The sequence below is a fragment of the Labrus bergylta genome, chromosome 19, assembly GCF_963930695.1.
Source record: "Labrus bergylta chromosome 19, fLabBer1.1, whole genome shotgun sequence".
NCBI classification, from domain to species: domain Eukaryota; kingdom Metazoa; phylum Chordata; class Actinopteri; order Labriformes; family Labridae; genus Labrus; species Labrus bergylta.
The window spans coordinates 10,258,789-10,279,969 of record NC_089213.1 but is presented as its reverse complement, the minus strand read 5'-3'; the positions used below and the strand labels follow the sequence as shown (position 1 = coordinate 10,279,969).

Here is a 21,181-nt window from a genome sequence, read left to right as displayed (position 1 = left end):
TGTATGTCTGGCATATTTTGAAATTGACAATGAAGTTGACTTTGACTTTGACTTTGATGCCAAACTTATACAATGTACAGTAATGTCAGTTTCACCATTAAAAACAAGGCAGGCAACTGCTTGGGGCCCCAGGCTAATAGGGACCCCTTATGAGGGCTGACAAACTTCACATCAAAGCGCAGGCTCAAAATGTGCAAATTAAGCAATGACAGTAGGAAACCTCCTTAAGGGGGCCCAATCTGACATCACTCGATCTCGTTGCTCTGTTAAGTGTTGTATGCTTTATTTCTGTGAAAACCAAGGTTTGTCAATGAAAGGAAAATGAAGAGGAATTATCCTTCTGGGGGGTAAAACAAAGGAAAAAAAGAGGTGCAGGCATCTGGACTCTGCCAGACCTGATGTTGATGAACGCTGGTTGGGGGGTCCTTATGGAGTCTAGAACTGCTACTGACCGACGCCCAGGGACACTGTTTGCTCTGCAGCCCTTGGGTGCATTTAACCCTCTGCATGTGTTTTGTGTCGGTGTCTTAAAATAACTTCCTGCTTGAAAGTAATCTGAAAATAGTAATAATTTTACTTCTGTATACTCTGTATATCTTTCTTATAAGTAACACAGTTATTTGTCAGTATACCTGCAGAGAACTAAAGCTTTAATACATTTATGTGGTTGGGCCAAATTTGGCAGGTGATTTGAATCACTGCCTACAATACTCACAGGTCCATTGGGTAGATCGCAGCAGGTTTCCAACTCTGCATGCTTGGAGTCACAGTAAATCATCATCCTTTGTAGGTCAAACTGCATGAACAGAGGCAGACAATTTATAAACAGATCAATCCCAAGAAATTAATCTTCACATGCATATTACAACTCCAGAATGATGGACATGAGGAGGTTGAAGATGAAACACTCACATCAATTGGCACACTGTCATATAGTCTCTTCCCAATCACTGTCTTGCCCTGGATGTCAATGTCCTCCCTGTCTTCAATGGGCAGAGTCTGGATGTGTTTGCAGTCCAGGTACAGAGACACAGACTTGGCCTCCACACTGAGGGCGATCTTGTGCCAGTTGCGATCAAACAGATTGTCGACTTCTTGGTTCTTGAACACAGCTCTGACAGCGTCCTTTGTCAGTCCGACAGCGTTGTACTCCACGGCCTTGTTCTCTCCATCCAGGCGGATGGACACCTGGTAGGTCAGAGGCACATAAAGCTAATGTTAGCTGCTGTAAAATATGGGAGTTCACGAAACCCTCTTATGTGTTTCGGGGAATTATGAAATGATATAATTACACAAAGTGTTTTAATTTAAGACTTCCTTTCAAAGACACTTGGAGTCTATGTGTGATGTTCTTTGTCTTGACTCACTTGAGTGAATCACTCTCAATAATGAGATATTTCCAGATTTAACACCCATTCATTATAAAAGGGTCTGAATCTGTGAGGTGGGCCTTTTTCTAATTTTGTATTTTAACTGGCAGAATGTATGCACCTATTAGGCACATTTATAACAATTTCCTTTCAACTGACCCACCTGTGGGATACCATATTTGTCGAAAACCTGCCAGAGATACCAATCCTCACGTCTTGAGGTTTTCCTGAATTTGAACGTTGTCACATAGGCGTATTCGTCAGGCAGCCCTTGAGGAAACACGTCCCTGCAGAAAAAAAAAATATTGTTATTGTTAGCACAAACTGTGCTTTTTTGACTCTGCTTATGTTATGAAGTCTCAGTGAACCCATTACCAATCCAACAAAGACTCTATGTTTCACATCGTAGCTGCTTGTCTGTTTTTAAGGAAATTCCATTTCCTAAATTTTAACATCAACTGTAAGAAGTGACATTGACTGGTGACCAGCCCAGAGTGTACCCTGCCTCTCTCCCAATGACAGCTGGGATAGGCTCAAGCCCCCGATGAAGGGAAAAGTGGCTTAGATAATGATTGGATTGGATGGATGGATGTAAGAAGTACTGATAAACTAGTTTGATCACATTTATTGAAATCCATGTGATTAAACTCTTTATATTCCATGGCTTTGTTAAGTACTTGATTCTGATTGGAAAATAAAATGACATCAGATGGACTACTTTTTAAGAGGACTTGATAGATCATTTTTAACTCTCATGTCTTGTAGGTTCCTCGGGAGCGTTGGTGGGGATGGCCTGCTGCCATGGAACCCCTCTTAGAAGGACGTTTTTGGACCTTTCTTCTAGCCACTGTAACTTTGCTAAACGTTGCTAAGTGCTGTGGTCATGATGGATTAACTAATGAATCAAATATCAGAAAAATCATCAGATTTTACATTTATGTATTGTAACTATGTAGGTACAAACAGCAGCCAGTCAGCCAGCTGCAGTTTATTCAGATACAAATAAAACACATAATGTGTAAGTGGGTGAGCTTAAAGGATGCTATTAGGTGAGTCTAAACTTTTTGGACATGCAGTGCCAAGCTGGACTAATAAGCTACTTCGCTGAAACCTCATAATTTTACCCTACCTCCTTTAATGTGGATACTAATATTTCTAAAATGTTTAACTGTATCACTTTTTTTAAGATTCATTGTTGGGCCTTTTTTGCCTTTATTTGATAAGACAGTGGGTGGAGTAGAAATTGGGAGAGAGAGTGGGGAATGGCATGCCGGAAAGGAGCAGCAGGACAGACTTGAACCTGGGGTCGCCTGCTTACTATAGCCTAACAGTTTACCTGGCCCTCTGCACCCCTAAACTGCAAAAAAGCAAGGCTAAATGACACAACTGAAAACATCCCTGCATCCCAACAGGCTTTAAACCCTGACTTTTTAGTAGTTTTGTCTTTTAAATGAATCGTGTGACAAAATCTGTCATGACACCGATTATATTTGTTTGCAGTGTAACAGTAAGGTCACTTACTCTGTTTGCTGTACAATTGGCATGGTGCCAAGGCGTACGTAAGAACTCTGGCCATCATCATCTCTGGTTCCCAGAATATCTCTCACATTGAAGTGCTCCATCAGGTCGAACCCTGCAGTGATAAAGTCAAATAGTTGGAATCAAGATAATCTCACATACACACTCATAAATCAACACATGGGGTTAAGTTAAGGTTTTGTCAAATTTTTTGGGATGTACCGAGGTTTAATTGGGTCAGTACCACCACACCCTGCAGCCACTTTGTATGAGGCTTTTGAAGGGGGAAAAAAATCTCAGTATTGTTGAATAGTTGGAAAAAGAGTCTTATGTTGGCCATTCAGATTGATTTGCTGCCAAAGAAAAAACAGGTTGCCATTGCTGGTAAGGTCCTCATGTGAGTCTGAGAGTGTATGCACGTGTGTGTGTGTGTGTGTGTGTGTGTGTGTGTGTGTGTGTGTGTGTGTGTGTGTGTGTGTGTGTGTGTGTGTGTGTGTGTGTGTGTGTGTGTGTGTGCATTGCCCTGCAGCGAGGCATTTGAAGTGGTGTAACCACAGACCATATTTAGGTGGTTTAGAAAGGACACTCCCTTGTAAAACAAACAAGTGCTGCTGCTATGGCAATGCCAGCAGGACGAGAGCATGTAAAGCACTAAAGCTGCGGGATTGTCCAGCAGATCTCGCGGAAAAGCTGGTGGTCTCGTTGTGAGGATTGAGCACTTCCGAAAGCAGACTGTGCCATTAAGTGAGCCAACAGGGTGAAGACAGACTCAACATATTTCCTTCATGGCCTAGTTATGCTGGGAAATCTATGAGATTTAATGTTTCCAGTGGGAAAATTAACACCAGTGAATTAATCTTCTTAAGAGGAAACCGGAACATTATTCAGGTGGTAATGTGAGAGGCTGGAGAAAGATTAGTGGATGTCATTAGAAATAGCCTGGAAACAGGTGGTAAAGAACACAGGCTGCCCCTGTGCCATTAGCAACAGAGCGAAAAATAACGGTTAAAAAAAGCGCCTTTATATCTCACTGGATAAGTGAGGGGATTAACCACCAGACACAGCTGCTTTGTGCGTCAGGAAAGGTCACCAAGTGTCTGTGGACTACTGTTACTTTTTGACAACTTTTTTTCAGATTCCGCAATTCATTTTGGTAAATTTTTTCCCCATTGCCATAGAATACATGCAACTAATTGGAACGAGAAAGATAAAGTCTGCTGATTAAGTCTACATTTAAAGGTTTTTGAATACTTTAAAATCAGAGCTTAAATCCAGAATCAACAACATGGCCATTGGTAACATTTTGGAGTGAGTGATCAGGTTAAGTAGCAAATGTTTTTTCAACACTCAGCTCCATACTTTCATACTATATAAATAAGACGTTTTAGGATTAGAAGTATCACATAAGGGTTGCTCGAAGAAGCCATGTAGCTTTGTATTTTGCCGACTTAGTGTCTTTGTCACTATGCTGAGTCCGTGCACAGTCCCTCACTGCACAGTTCTGTGGCTGTTTGCAGGCCATCTCAGAGCAGAGCTGTAATTTAGACTGGCTGTGTATAGTGTATAATCAACCTAAAAAGTTATTTTGGACAGCCAAAAAAACGACCGATGGGGCGATCTGCGGGAAAAGCCAGATGAGTTCACTGACTGGGAAAGGCAAATGCATGCACACAGCATTCTTTTGATCAGAGCAGATGGCAACGTAGATAGTGAGCACAGACTTGCAAAGACACTCTGCAGCCTCCTGTGTGTGCTCAGTGCGCCGAGGGGTCAGACCAGACAGCCCATGATAAACACAAGTCTGACTCAAACCACAGCTCTCTTGGCTGTCAAATCACAATCAGAGGCAGATAGACTTGACATTTCTCAAAGAGCATTACACCCTCTCTGCACCAGCGTGGAGAGTGCTTTGCTTATATACATGAAGGAAAAATGTCTATGTGCTTGGCCACAATACGTAGAAAAACGTACTTCACTCAAGTACATTTGTATGTCCTAAAGTAGTGGTTCTCAACTGGTGGGTCAAGACCCAGAGGTGGGTCGCAGAGCCATTTTCAGTGGGTCGCAAAATGTACGCCTGGAAAAAAAACTTGTTCAGAAAAGCCTGTGAAGCACTTTTTAAACATGTTTGTTTTTTTCAGTTTCTTGCTTCTGTCACATGTTTTGTACTGATTGAGGTAAATAAACCTGATTAGTTGAAAAATATCACAAATTTGTGTCATGATTTTTCACAGAGGAGTTGGTGGTGGGTCCTGAGGCTAGACGAGTTGAGAACCACTGTCCTAAAGCATTTCCACAGTTACAGACTTAAGTTACCCCCAGACATCATGTCAGGGAGCTTTAGACCTCAGAATGATGTGATAAGACTTTTTCCCCAAGTGGAACCTGATACAGGTTTTGGCTTTCAGATCTGATCATGACCCAACTGTGTGAGACAGCAGTGTGACAAAACCAAAAATCTCACACTGTGCAAACTTCTGATTTAAAATGAAAGCTTAACTTTTCGGGTGACTTGCTGTGTTGACCCTCTTTGTGTGCCTGTGGTGGTCCTCACAACACTGTGGGAACTGTTATAATATGAAATTAAAGTTCCTGAATTAGAAATTCTTTAATATAAGAGTAACTGCAAGGACGGAAATGATTACAGTGCATAGAAGCTCTTAAGGGAAGACTATTTAACTTGTGGTGCTGGCAAATGTAAAGGAAGTATAAATCAGCTTAGTGTATATATATTTATGGTGTATTCCACAATAGCCTAGCTGTTGGTTACAAGAAGAAATTGAGTCACATAATTTTCCATCTAAGCAGGACTTTGTATTCAGTTCTGTAAACAAAACATGGCCCAAAATAATTTATTCCAATTAGAGCACATCTACAATGCTGTGCATTGGGGACATCTCCTTAAGAAAGCATCAGTGGCCTTTTGTGTTTTATCTAAAGTTTGTTCTAATTAGTTTGTGGCTTTTAAAGGAAAATCATAACCACATAATTAACACTTCCCCAAAGGAGAGGATCTGATACTCTGATAGTCTCGACAGTGGAAAGTGGTGCTGCCAGCTATGATCAGAAGCACACACTCATCGACTCTATACAGCCAAATCCCCCTTGATATCCTGTTTTTTTTTTCCTTGGTGAATTTTTTTTCGCTTTGTGGGTGCATCAATTAGTGACATCAAACTTGAAGCTTTCTGTACCTCACAGTGGGAAAACTCTATCTTGGCAGTCACAGACAATCTGCAGCCTGGTGTTTTTTTTCTGTTATGAGTTCTATGGCTATGCTGATTTCTTTTATGGTTCTTTTGTTTATGCCTTAGTACCAAGTCTTGCAAGTTTAATTAGCTGAGACGCTAAACTGGCCATTGGAGTAAATTAGCTAATTTGAGTTTGGAGCCCAGTGATGTTCTGGCAACATACCCTGGTTATATCCTGTGCATCATCACTCAACATATCCTTATTTCTTACTTGTCCAACCCATGTTTGACAATTTGTTATCAAAACGTCATACCTGGTGCCCTCTTGTTTGGAACAGAATTGAAGGTGTTCAAATGTGTTCAGTGGTTCAACTTTGTAAAACACTGCTTTCACTGCTTTGACATCTCTCTTTCCATGAAGTTCAGCATAATAGTAGTCCAAACAGGCATTGACTGGGCATCTGTTTTTCCTCTTAGTGTGATGGATGTGGGTGGGAGACATGGACAGGAACTCAGATCCCCCAAAAGACTAACTTGTAAAAACATCCTACCTTTCTGGATAAACGCTATTCAAGAGTTCTTAGAAACCTTTCACACAGCAGATTGGAAAGAAAATCACGGGATGAAGGACTAGTTATGCCTTTCACTTAGTAGACAACTAGTTCAACTGCTGTACTTTGAAATAATTTGTGAAATGGCCTCATTTGCAACGGCATGTTCAGGTCTGTATAGTATATATAACAACACAGATGACTCCCAGTTTATAAAAAAAAACAACTGTGAAACGACCCTTCGAAGTATCAGTAAAGGATTTTGAATTTAACCCAACTTTTCCGGATAAAAGTCCCACATTTGCCTGACACAACAGACTTCAACGACACGTCAAAACATTAAGCTAGAAGAGAGCACCAGATGAGAACTTGATGAGTTGGCATTGAGAATAAGCCATATTAATTTAGCAACAACCAAAATCATGTAAGCTTAGCTGGAAAACTGGATGCTGTTGGAAACACCTGGCTTGCCTTTTTTTTTTCATTAGGGTTGAGAAACAAGCAAGAACAAAACTCCTGAAATGTCCTGAAATTCTCAGAGTGAGTTTGTTGCTTCATCCACCATTGCTCCTTGTTCTTTTTCCATTGTGTCCTGCCTCCTGAGAGCTTACATCTCCTGTTCAACAGGGATAGCCTCCTGCTGTGAGGCGCATGTGTGAACAACCAACTCAGGAAGATAGCAGGGGTTGCCTGCTTGAAAATGTTTCATGAGTGCATATGTGAAAATTCTTTTTTTTCTGCCCAAAAAAACTAAACACTTTCCAAAGTGTCAAAAAATTCCTTTGATAATGGTTACTGAGCAATTTTCTCAACAGCTAACTTAATAATCAACACGATTTGTTGCACAATTGTAGCAACATGTAGACACTTAAAAATACAATCAGATAGATGGAAGCCTGTAACAGGGATCCATATTTCTAAAATACAGGAAATTGGTATCTAAAACAGTTAGTTATGATTCAATCTTTGGCCAATACAAGCCAGATATTCTGCATTATTTTGAAAAAGATTACTTTCTATAGCAGCAGACAAACTAGATAGAAATGAATGTGCCAAAAGAGTCATGAATAAAACACATTCTGATTCCAAATAGAAATAGACCAAATTGTGATGCATTGTGAGTGTCTGTGTATTTGCATATAAAAAAGTTCCCCTTTGTCTTTTCTGATGTTAAAAAAGCAAAATGTGGGGGTGTAGGAAACGCTTTGAAAACAAAAGAGCTGAGTCTGCTGTTGCAAGAATTTCCAAAGCTGCAATGTTGCTGTTGGGAAAGCAGCATTTAACACATACCTGGAACCTCTTCAAGACCATAACTGGTGCTGTTGGGCTTAAAGCGATCCGGTTGGACCTTCATGTTTGGACACAGGACATCTGAGGAGAAAAGACAATAGCTATTTAGAATGTCTCTACATTATGATGATGATTTTTTTGGGAACTTGGAGACAACTTGTTGAAACACTTCATGGCAACATCTTTACCTTCCTGTTGGAAACATAATCATGTGCAATTTTTTCTTACAATGAAATTTAAGGGGAGTCGGACCAAAATGGCGTGAAGTCCTGGGTTGTTTTAGGAAATGATCTCACTGAAAAGCAGCTTTGGTCTGATATGGGATCTGCAGAGCACTGAGCGGACAGACTGCTTTACATTTCTCCTGCCTGATGTCTGGGGAGTGGGGTGTGCAGGTGGCAGGGGGCGACACATCAACAGGCCCAAGAAGCTGCTACAGTTTAAATTTCAATGCACACATACATGAGTGATGGTGATGACAGTGAGAAAAGCGACAAGGTCAGGAAAAGTTTTTATTGGTAGGAGGGGTATTTTTGTCAGGATGCCAGCTTCACAACTACTTAACACAGATATGGGTCCTATTTAGTTTCTTAGATGTAAAAGTTGGCTTATAGATGAAAATTCGATTTTTTTAAAGGGTTACTTTGAGAAACCAAAAAAACAGTGATAGCCAGACTTAGCTGTTAATAGTTTTTGTAAAATCACATTTTTAGCAGAGACATACTGTACGTTCCATGTAAACTTGTGTATTGTTTCTTTGAGTTGATAATGCTGTTTTTTAAAAGGTACACTGCTCGTGAAACTTGACTCGTGACTCGTGAAAGCATGTAAGCACCATGAATTCAGGGGTGGGATTGTTCGATTTCCATGACCTCTTATCAATGATCAGCGTCACTGATGCATCATTTTTCATTAGTTTGGTACCTATATGTTATGTTAAGTCTGGTCCACTCAGCCTACTGTACTTAAAACAATTTATTTATGCCTATTATATTTGGCTACTTTTCCACTCTTTCAATCTAGCACAATTACATTTTCTTTTGGTACATGACAATGAATATATTTTTATTTAAAAAATGTGTTATTTAATTGCTGCCAACAAATTTTTGTTGTGTTCTTTTATACAATGACAATGAAGTGCCTATCTAAAAAACACTTAACATGCTAACATGCTGACACACTAAACTAAGAGGGTTGGGGTAGGGGTTTAAAAAAACATACATCATGTGCATACAGTTACATAAATGAGGGAAATAGGAGCAAGTAACCAACAGAAATTAGGTGACAGTCGATGTTTTCGGACCAAACAGTCTTGGAGACTTTTTGAAGATGATGAACTAGGGAGATGAACTAGGGAGTTCCCTGAGAATGACCCACCACGGGGCCTTTAAAGGTTCCTCTGAACCTAAGATCTAGGATCTAAAATAGTTCATAGTTTCTGTGGTGGGCAATCAATGAAAAAGGGGGAGAGTCCCAGAGCAGTTCCTAGAACTATGAAAAGGTTCCTGCTGTCCGAAAATGCCTACTAACAGTAGAAAATGGTCCGTTTAGAAGTCATGCTCTGGATTCAATGTATGCCAACAATTGGCATACTTAACATAAGCACTGAGAGGTGAGGTAATGCTTTGTTTTATTAATAGTTGTGTTAGCTTGAAGAAAGAGACATCAGTATAGTTTTATAACCAGTGCCAAAGTTTTTAAAGTATGACATCATACTTGTCAGCCTAGCCAGTGAAGCTGATATATGTCCATGATTATTACAGCAGTTAGTAGGCTGATGTTATAACGCTGCACAATGCATTACTGTTCTCTACAGAGCGGTTAGCATGCCTATGTACTCTCATGGTTTAAAGCTACGGTGACAAACTTTCACTTTGTGTGGAGCTTGGAGACACCTGTGGACTACGTATATATGTCTTATTTGTTTGCTTTACATTTTATACTCTAACAAAAAGTCATCTGCTTGCTGTCTTTTACCTGTGCATTGAATGAATTTGTCCACATAAAATGTAAATAAAGGCACTTTGTGTGCTGAAAGATACTTTGACACCAAACAGGTGGCAGCTGTAGCAGGAATTTAATAATACTATACTTAATTCTCCACTTGATTTAGTTTTTTTTATTGTTTTAATTGGAAATCAAAGGATCTAGTAGTCATGTCAGTCTTTTCATAATCAGCTCAAAACTCCAAGCAGGAGCTGTTAAGTGTAAAGTTTTAGTAGAACTCAGCGTAAGTTCAAGAAGGAAGACTGTTCATATTCTTTCACACATCCATTCATTATTCTTCATTCAACTTAGTCTCTCCCTCTCTCTTCCCGCCCTGCTGATCAGCTGATTATGACCATTTACTCTTTAATTACTAAACCAACCAGATTCAACCACAACTTCCTTCAACCAATCATCCTGCTGCTGTCAATTGCCGTCAATCCTCCACCCCAGTCACACTTTTCCACCTCCAGTGTCTAGACTCCATCAAGCGGGGATTCTATCCTTTTGTCGGCGTCACCACCGCCTCCAGTACTTGAAGACATCATGATGGAGTGTAATGGCCAAAGACATTGCAAGTTTATCTCTCTATAGAAAAGTCATGCCCAATATCAAATAAAAAAGTATAAATCATAAAGCCATGATGATGTTAAGTAAGGCAAACTCATTTAAAACTATCTCAATCAATCAATCCATTTTTATTTGTAAAAGTTGTGATATTAAGACACAAAAAGAGAGGGTCTAGATCGTACTCTTTGTTATAGTATTCATCCAACATTAATCCACCATGAGCACAACACGTAGCAACGTCTAGCAAAGTAACAGTAGCAAATAAAAACAGCTTTTTAACACTCAGAAACCTTGAGCAGAACCAGCCACAAGTTGTCTAAATAAAAAAAAAAAACCTCATCTCATCCTCTTTATACTGCTGCAGACTGATGTATCCAATTAAATGAAAGCTTGAAGTTTCAAGTTTTAGCAAAACAAGTTCCCCATGAATAAAACCTTCCATCATTCCCAGATGGCAAACGTAGATTTTCATTCTGATTATTAGACTTGACAGCCAGCCATGGTCTTGTCATCAGTATTTAATCCATCTGTTTGAAGGGCTTCCTCATTTAACCTAAAAATAGCTGAACAAATTGTCTAAGTCCTGACTGTCAACCCTAAATATCATCTGGGCCAAAAATATCAGTGTAGCACTCTGGCTTCCCTAATATATCAAGAATCTGCCAAACATCTACCATCTAACTCTGGTTGTCTTAAATCACAGATAATATAATCATCCTGTCTCGAGTAGCTTGCAACATCAATATGAGGACAACGCTTCTGTCATGGCTTGGTTTTCAGTATTATGCAAAGCCCAAAGCATGCCTTACAGGGAAGCTAAGCAACTAATTTAACTCAGAGTCGATCCCTGATTGTGTCTTTCGACAGTTTGATGAGAAAAGAATTGAAGGGACTTTAAACTCTTCATTTTCATCGTGTGTTCAAGTGATGTTCAAAGATCTCTGTAAAGATGCTTGGTTTATGTCTAAAAGGTCAGGAAGTCATACCAAAAGAGACCTTACTCTAAATGAATGGTCCGGCGTCACTCTTTTTTTTTTTTTTAAAGACAATGTTTTTGCACAGCCCTGAGAATTAGCAGGCTACACCAGCTGAGCTACTCCCTGCACTTGTGGCCCTAAAGCTATAATTTAGGGATCTGACTGTGAGTTAAAATGGAAGCAATGTCAAACCTGAATTTGGAAATAATGTCTCACACAGATTCATTGTCTTATCATCTCAATCTTAACCTTTGCATACCTAACAACCTTGTTTATTTTAACGGTCACTGATACATCTTTAATTCATACTATTACCTGTCCCCATTATGGCTGCCGGGTTTAAACATACTCTCGCTGTTAGCCAAGCGCTTTGATATTTGAGTCCTTTGTCGCTGGGGTCATGTAAGGTCAAGTGTGTGATCCTATAGGTGGTTGAGGCCACACATGATCCCATGAATCACTACAGCAGATAATAAGTAGTGCCCATTTTTAAACCTATAGATTAGAAGGTGAAGACATCTGACATGGACACTGGAAACTGCTCTGGACCCACTTGAAACATTAGGGCTATAATTTTCTGAATGAATATAACTTGGGCTTTTCAGTGATCCAGTCGTACTGACCACTGACATACTTAGAGACTCTCTTGAGATTACAGAAAGAAAACACTGGAGCTACAATTCTGCGTACATTTAGCCTTTGGTTAGTTCTGTAGAGCATTTAGCACTAAACTTGCATGCACAGCATTTTCTTTTTAATATATAAAACCCAACATTACTAGCTAACAGATTGAAAGTCTGAGTCAAGGAGGAAGGTCAAAAGATCAGTGGCTTTAAATTGAATCACCATTGCGGTCTTGCACAAGATTCACTCTGAAATATGATATGCCCTTCAAAATATTTGATTTTAGAATATGATTCAACACGTTCTTCACAGTAAACTCTACAGAGTAAAGATTAAAGCAAGAACTGGTACTGCTTGTCTGTGTGTTGAACCATGCAATCATGTCATTCCCGTTTTTGTATTTACTGTTTGTGGTGAAGGCTCATGGCATCCTTTTCTTTCCTGTCTGGCTAATTTTAGGCAGGAATTTAAAACGTTGGAGTGCAAAGCATCCATCTACTCCATGAAAACACTCACAAGCAGATAGTTTCCTACACAGCTACCCAACATCATGACACTGTAACCTTAGTTTTAAGCTTGTTTTAGCCTATTTATTTGGCTTTGTAAGTAATTGTCTATGCCTGTGTGGCCTTGTTGAAAGATTTTTTTCAACCCATGAATAGAAAAACTCTTGAGGTTAGCTTAAGACACGCTTTCCAGTGCTAAACACCTCTGCAGCGAAGCAGCAGTCAAAAAGACAGCTACACCACAGAAATGTCTTGGTTAAAGAGCTGTCATTTACAAGCCAATTTCTGCAACAGCCCCTTGACATGCTTCGTATTCAGTCAAAAAGAGGCCACGCTAGCACTGCTTGCTAGTGCAGCTGCTCTATGTGGTTGGGGTGGGGTTTTGTGGTTGGGGTCTTTCCTCAATGTAGTGCTTAAAAGATTAAAATAAGAGTCTAGTTCGATCAAATGCACATTAAGGGTGAGGCAGGCTCTTCAATGAGAGGCTTCAAGCTGAAGCCATGTGGCATGCAGTGTGAGCTATACCTATTGGCACTGAGCCCGATGACTGACTTACTTTCACACAGCCTCCTCCGCAACCTGCCCCTGATCTTGTCAATGGCATTAAAGTCCGTCACATGGAAGACGTGTGCATTCTTTGGCTCGGCCGCAATCTCTTCCAGCTCTACCTTTAAAGCCTCCCCGATGCCAACAGCAAACATCCGGATGCCAGCTTTGGCAGCTTCCTTGGAGGGCTCAAGAACATAATCCTGGCTTCGGCCATCTGTGAGAAGGATGGCCACCTTCTGGATACCTCTGGCCGCCGGCCTTGCTCCGTTTCGCTCGGTGAAGATGTTGGCGGTGGTGTAGCTGATAGCATCACCAGTCATTGTATTTCCCCCCAGGTAGCGTATGTTACGGGCGGCTTGCTTCACATCCTCCAGGGTCCTGTGTTTACCCAGGTTGAACTCAGTGGTGGGTCTGTCACTGTAGCGCACCACGGCGACTCTTGTCTTGTCAGGGGCCACATCAAAAGACTCCACAATGTTGGCCACCCATTGCCGGATCTTCTCAAAATTGTCTTTTCCAACACTGGATGAGGTGTCCAGGATGAATGCTAAGTCATAGTGGACGTTTTTACATCCTGTCATAGGTAGATACAGAAAGATTTAGTCACATATAGACAAAAAAGCTCTTCCACTTCCACAGAGTATTCTATCTTATCTTAATGGTCTTACCTGCCCTCTGTGCTTCCACTGTCTCACCGGAAAGAGTCAAAACCAGGATGACAAAGACCAGGGTGATCCTTAATCCCAGTCGTAATTCCATCTCGGCCTTGCTTTCAATCTGTTTGTTTTTTTTAACTTATTACCACCATCAAGCTGTCCCAAGTCTGTGGAAACAACAATTCTTCATTACACATACTCTGACAAACACTACAGTCCAAAAGCCTACTTTTTAAAAACATAACTGAACTATATGACATTTAGGAGTCTAAATCCTGTGTGAAAAGTTGTCTCTTGAGATATATTTTTCACTAACTGTGAAACCAAAATTGGTGAAGTACTTCCTGTTGTGCAGGGAAATTGCTCTACAAAAGCAAGCCTCCTGCAGTGGCTGCTGCCACAGCTCTGTATTGACAGCGGGCTGGTGGCAAGCTGATTTAAGACAAGCACTTTATAGTTATAAAGAAATGTTAACTTTTTCTAGGAAACTATTTTTCTATCTAATACCCCCTTGTGTGTTATATTTCTTTTGTCCCCTGTTGGGATTTCTTTCTGCTACGGAAACTGGCAGGAAATGCTTTCCATTCTCAGGACGTGATAATTGAAACCTAAGACTGAAAAACACATCTCTCTAATCAGCAAGTGAATACTGCATTTAGAGGAACTGTGCAGAGCAAAGACTGTTGTAACTCATTGCCAAACTATGATTTTACCAACTCCGCACAAGAGAAGAAGTAAAAGAACAACACTGGGAGAGTGCATAGTGATGTTTTTCAATTTGGAGATCCTACAATTAAGGCAGCTTTGATTCTGCAGCATTTCTGCAGTTGATCTCTGTTGGATTCATTTATAAGGCTGTTGTGCCTCGCTGGCAATGACAGAAACCTGTCATATATACACAAAACTATTCTTGCTCTTAATGTACACAAGTGGTTGTGATGCCTGCCATTAGGGCTGATATGTGGCTAAGCATAGCCATAACATGGACTCATCCTGACTGGAAGAGTGTCTCATTGCGGGGGGTCACTGGGGGAGGCTGAGGAAAGTCTGAGTTGTGCACAACTTGGAAAGCAATTAGAAGAGCCTCCCCCTGTTCTGAGATTTTCTTTCCCATCATCTCCAATCTCGGTGTACCTTTACGAAGTCTGTAAATGTGTTCTGGGAAACATATTTCCTTTTTTTTTATATAGTTTAGAGACAATATTGAAACTTTTCTCATATCTACTTTTTAAGTAAGCCCAGCTTAGAATAAATTCTGTAAACCTGGGCAAAATCCTCAATTCTCTAGGAGGTAACATGTTAGACTATTTCTTGGCTGAGTGCAGTGACCCCAAGGATCACAGTGGTTCAGTAGCTGTAAAAGTTTATGCAACTTCTGTGTCAAACACATGATGCATGCTTACCCAAAAAAATATTTTCTTTCATCTAATATTGAGAAGAAAAGTGTCAGTAGAAAAATATATCTTAAAACAGTGCATGTATCTTTTGGGAATCGCCAATCTGCTGTTATGACTCCTTTTCTAACAAAACATTTAAGAACTCCATAAGAACAAGTTCATTTTATGATTCTGTGACATTCATGTGCTAAGGCTGGGGTTATTGTCAAAAAAGAAAAAGAAAAATTGGACCAATAAATATCAAATGTAAGTTAGCAAGATGGCTTGGAAAAATGTGTTTTTAAGTGGGAATAAGTGCGAGTAGAGAGATGTGTTTTTTATTATATATATTTGCATAGCAGGGGGTGCTAAGCTAGCCTATGTATCTCCTGTACAAAGCTTTGTATGACTCGAACTGACATGAGATGGTTTCACTTTTTATAACTCTTCCCATGACAGCTGTTCATTGTATTTCCTCATCATATGGAAAACAGCTAAGAAGTTGTCATCTTATTGTAGCATGTCACTATATCATTAACTGATACAGGCTGTGGGGATGTATTTCTCACACTTGCAATCTTTCTTTTATTGCAGTTTTTTTGTTGCAAAATCTACATTTACTTTATTACCACAGAAGTTATTGGAACCTTATGGCTTGAAGTAAAGTAAACAGAGGTGTAGTAAGGGTGAGTATGCGACTTAGAAATAGAAAGTGGTTTTAGCAGCAAATTATTTCAGGGAAAGGTTGTGGGGACAAATTTAGTAACAGCAGCTTGTTTATTGTGAGTTGGCCCTGTATAGCCTGTAAAATAGAGAGTGCATTATTTACAGTGGGTATTGCAAAGTGCTTGGCCCCCAGATACAAGTTTCCTTATCTGATTCTCCATTAGCCTATTTCTGCTACTTGGTTTCACTGGCGCTATTAATGAGCAGAATAGGCACGATAGCTCAATCACTCTAATTGCCCCAATTAGTGAGTATTTAAAATCTCAGAAATTCAGCCCAGCAAGACTTCAATGATGAAAAAAAAATCACAGCAACACTATGAAGGCAACTAAACAAGATTTGTATTCATGCTCCTAATCCTCTTTCCCCAAGTTTTGTACAAGTCGTTGCATTTTCTAATTTGTCTCCCTTTCATCTCTGATTACATTTCAACACACTGTATGGCTCTCCCACTGCTGCAGAGATAAAATCACTGATTTAAAAAAAAAAAAAAAAAAACTGTATCCAAGGTAAAGCTGAAAACAAGCTGGTTTATCTCTGTCAACATGGGAACCTGAGGCCAGATTCCTTACAAACTGTGGTTCATCAGTCCTGTTTCCACTTCCTCCTCTCAATGGTAGACCTGGGAATGCGATGTAGATGTGTATAACAGAAGCACTGCGTTTATCATTCCCGAAATGTCAAAAACAGAACATTTGCAACCCAGGAATAGGAAGGGGGGAAAAAAAGAGGAAGCCGGTTGTCTGATAAAGCATCTGAACAGCAAGTGCAGAAAAACAGCACCACTTTTTTTCAACAATTCAAAACTGCTAAAGAATAAATAAGAATTTAAAGTCAGTTATTCAAGGACAGTTGCAATGACAGATGGATTTTCAAATTATATCTGTATTTTTTCTTACCTGGCCTGTCACTCAGTCAGTGTTACCAAGGTGTCTGTAAATTCTCCAGCACTTACACCTTGAATCAGCACCGGGGCAGCATCATTATCAGGTGATAATAATTCCAGATATCTCTCCTGCAGGTGGGTATTACAGTATAATCCAGAGTGACAATCCAGTGTACAATGTTTTTTGGAAAGTGAGGTGAGGTGAGCTTCAGAGACCTTGTGGATGGTTGGACTGAGTGGGAGGGAACTGCAAAGGGAGAAAGTGTTGGGTTTCACTCGTGGTTCTACCATTCTTAACTGGGCTGTGCTCACACATAAAAAAAAAAAAGGCTGTGAGGCGCAGCGGCCAATTATAGACCCAACATTCTGGATATTTTTGTCCCTTTTTTTCTCTTCTTTATGGCTGCACCCATCTGAAGTGTTGCACTCAAAGAAAAAGCACATGCTTCTTGGCAACCACCTCAACTGTCCAGCCTTTGCCACTGCGAGAGCCACAGCGGAGCCGCCCTGGAGCTGGTGGTGGTGGTGGGCTGGGCCGCATTGGCTTCAAGCAGCCACACACTTATGGAGAAGGGGTGTATTTAAGTTGGAGAAATGATTACAGAACACTTGTGCTTACAGCTTTGTGTAAAATGTATGTCATCGCTCTGACTTCCAGCGAAGCTCTGTGATCTATATTACTCATGACGTGCTGTTGTGACAAGTTTACAATCATGTCTGCCCACACGACTTTCATTTTTTCAAGTAGTTTTTTAATGATTAACATATAAATTCAAGTTTTTTAAATCTTTTTTTGTTGTCAGTGGTTTCTTCTACTTTTAAACCATTTTCACATATGGTCTCCTGAAAATTAAAAAAAAAATGTAAGGACACACTGACCCTAAATTCTTCCTGAGTTGCTTTTTCACATATTTCCCTCACATGAAGTGAAGCTTTCCCTGTTTTACATCCCCATGATATTAAAAAAAAGGCGTGAGGGAATCCAAAATGGCAGACAAAGCTATGTTTGTTTTTTACCTTCAATCGGACATATTAACAGTATCAACGAATGAAAGGAAAAGAACACACTGGAGCAGAAAAGAGTATGAAGCTTTTTTTCTTACATTACACACCCATTGCCCGGTCGCTCAATGGTCACGAGACTTAAACGTCATCACCCATGCTCGTTTGCGGTGGATTTTCCGCAATGTTTCCTGATGTGTTCACACAGCTCAACCCAAATTTACAAAGGGTCTGGCAGGAAAAACTCTTTGCAAAGTCGCGGTGAAACATTTTGGTTTGCGTTCACCCCATAAACTGTAAATATCAATAGACCATACCTGAGTGACATCACCCATCTGTTCCTGCAGGGGGCTTTGGAGTCCCATCGGTGGATGTCACCATGCTGGAAATCCTGTAACCCTAACTTTCACTCAACCTAACAAAAGGCTGTGCCTCCTGGCTGTGCCTCCTGAAGCGGAGGCATGTTTTAAGCCTTGGCAAACCGATACAGCATGCCTGCCTGTCATTGAGGTCAGCTACACGCCTTAATGTGTATAACACTTATCTTTCATAAAAATGAAATGGTTGAGGCCTATTTTGTTTTTGAACCAGGCTGTAAACATGTTCATTTCTGCTGTAAACATTTTTTAATCAGGTGTGTATGTGACTTCTGGTGATTCTGCTGCCAGCTTCAAGCCAACACTTGTCAAACTGCAGGATTTTGCACCTCCGCATTGGCTTCATTTTACAACACCAGGAGTCTGCGCTTGGTTCACACGTAAATCTCACCCTGAAAATGTCTTTTAGTGCCTGTGTTAAAACACAATAAGTAAAACTAAGTCTTTTGTTTGACTGAACCTCAGACTTCCCATTCTAATTTTTGGTGTTTTCTATTTGCAAAGTCTCTATTTCATCATTAATTCTACTTTGTAGAGCTGTTTATTTATTCATAACAAGCAAACACAGACAAAACATGCAATGAAATGATTCATGAATGAAAAGCCAGTTTCCGTAATTCATGACGCAATTTCTTCTGACCTAACCTTTCGTCCTTGATGAGAAAAAGTCAGTAGTGTTTGCCAACCTGTAAATCTGCATGCCTCTTGATTTGATAAACACATTAAGAGGATGACTGTAATTCACATTTCAGTGTACGTCGATGGGCTTATCCTGTGCGGTCATGCTCCTTGGCAGAGAACGCTGCAGTGAGACACAGCAGCCCTCTGTCTCTGTCTCTGTCAGACATCCTGCCTGGCAGACGTTCTGTGTGTTTCTCCTCTGAAGTCCGCCGCAGCACAAGAATCATGTTGGCAGAGTGTTTGTTGAACTTTCCCCTTTAAACTGCTCCTACAGCTGTCCCCATATGCTTCTGCTGCAGTAAAAGAAACATGCAATTCCTTCAGTAGAGATGTTGAGGCACCAAAACCTTTAGAGTCAAAATTTGAATGTCATGGACAACAAACAAGTTAGCCATTGCATCCAGGCCTATTTACAGTGCCTTTGTAGCCAAGGAGAGAGAGCGCAGGCCAGGCTATGTATAGGTTCTGTGTGAAGTGGATGGGAAGTGGGCTGACGATTCGTGGCAGATGCACAATATGAGTGATGGTGTCAGTCTGAGGAACCGTCTGCCGCCTTATGTGAGAGGGCTAAAGAGGTGACCGGCATGTATGGTGAGCACCGTGTAGCATTTTAGAAAGCCATCTGTCGTCTGATTGACAGCCAGCTTTCACCCTCCCACACCAGAGAGATTGTCTTACAAAACATGTTGAATACAATAATGGGTGAATTAGTGCTGAAGCCAAATAGAAATTGGATGTTTTAAAAAAATAGAATTTCATTTCAACCTTTAGTTAGCAATCTCATCCTGTGAAATTTACAGCTACATTAGTGCTAATGCATTATCTTTCCTTCATGCTTTTAGATACCACCCACTCAGCTAGATGGGAGATCTCTGCCTTGCTTTCAGCTTTGCCTTGTGGGGTCTTGCTTGCAGCTAGTGAAACATTTCCTCTCTTGGGGCGACTGTTTGTCAGCGGTAGAGTTGGTCGTCTCTCATCCAGGTGGCCATGGGTTCGATCCCCAGCTAATGCAGCCACATGTCTGATGTCTCCATGGGCAAGACACTTAACCCCAAAGTCGGCAGCATATGAATGGGATAAGTTACTTCTGTTGGACACTTCGCATAGCAACCTCTGCCAGCAGTGTGTGAATGGGTATAACTTGGTAGGTGTGACCTGTGGTGTAAAAGGGCTTTGCGTAGTCAGAACACTAGAAAAGAGCTATACAAGCTCAAGTCCATTTACCTTTTTCCATTTACCCTGTAGACCTCCACAATATAATATGTGCAAATAACATGGTGTGTATCTCTGTTTAACATCAATCCATAGTTATTAAACTTGCCTGGCACTGAGAAAAGAAAGTTGAAAACTGTTATTTATCAACCATGTAAACTGTTTGAGCCGAGCAGGAGCTTGGAGCAGGAGAAACACTCCTGTGCATTTTCGGTTGACTCTAAAACCCAGTAATATGCTCCGGGCAAGAAAAAATAAATGGACTCAATTGGCACCATCTTTGGATTTGAATTATGTATGTATTGCCCTTAATTTCCTTTTTAACACAGAATTCAGGGCAATACATACATAATTCATTGTAGCAGCCAGTAGCCCAACAGAGTAAACATTCATCATTTATCTCCCCTGATGAGTTAGATCATTTTTTAGATGTTTTGTTTTAAGAATAAATAGATCATCTATTCATCTGGATGACTAGCTCTTGCCTCAAAAGACAGATCTACTTCATGTCCAACAATATTAAAGGAATGTAATGCCAAATCTTTTGGGTTTACAACTTAACTGCTTAACTGACATTTAAGCAGCATCTCGTGAAAACCTCCAAACACCAATCTGTGAGTGCAGATACCTGGTTACCTACGAGGTTACTTTTTCTACTTTTGCCCCACAGGTGCGCAGCCTGTGTTCTGGTCTGATGCCTCAGAGTGAAACATTTGAAGACACTTTATTATATCTTCTTCCATAAAGTTTCATTCTGAAGAGACAACTATCATTTTCTTTTGTCAAGGATAAATTGAGAAATAAATCATGCATTGTGTTAATGACACAGACAGTGAGATCATAATGACCTGTTTTAAGCCTGGGTATATTTAACTAATGTTGCCCGTCTGGCTAACGACCAAAGGTCTGATGAAGCATCGTTCAAGGAGAACCTTGAGCATCAGCCAAGTCTTTCACAGAGATCATGGTGGGGGCGGAGGGCAATCAGACAACAGCAGAGAGGTATGCTTTTTTTAAAGAAAGGAAATCAGTAACCACTACAGTACCTACTTTTAAAAATGATATTGTAGGACTGAATTTCTTTGTAACTTTCTTTATTATGAAAGTTACAATATAAAACCTTTAATATTAAT

At 40.3% G+C, this 21,181-nt stretch overlaps 1 protein-coding gene across 2 annotated transcripts in view; it reads right to left on the bottom strand.

Annotated features, from left to right (window-relative positions):
- Positions 1 to 17,023, bottom strand: part of col22a1 (collagen, type XXII, alpha 1) — a 58,827-nt gene extending 41,804 nt beyond the window's left edge. The window contains exons 1-8 of one of the 2 annotated variants that reach the window (XM_065948043.1): positions 16,790 to 17,023; positions 13,801 to 13,955; positions 13,140 to 13,706; positions 7,921 to 8,001; positions 2,892 to 3,003; positions 1,534 to 1,657; positions 913 to 1,188; positions 716 to 796 (exon numbers count right to left, since the gene is read on the bottom strand). In XM_065948043.1, coding sequence (XP_065804115.1) covers positions 716 to 796; positions 913 to 1,188; positions 1,534 to 1,657; positions 2,892 to 3,003; positions 7,921 to 8,001; positions 13,140 to 13,706; positions 13,801 to 13,891 — 1,332 coding nt within the window. In that variant the 5' untranslated portion in view covers positions 13,892 to 13,955; positions 16,790 to 17,023. The remainder of the gene's footprint in view (positions 1 to 715; positions 797 to 912; positions 1,189 to 1,533; positions 1,658 to 2,891; positions 3,004 to 7,920; positions 8,002 to 13,139; positions 13,707 to 13,800; positions 13,956 to 16,789) is intronic. The other variant, XM_065948044.1, reaches the window with a different exon arrangement.
- Between the last annotated feature and the right edge of the window lie 4,158 nt (positions 17,024 to 21,181).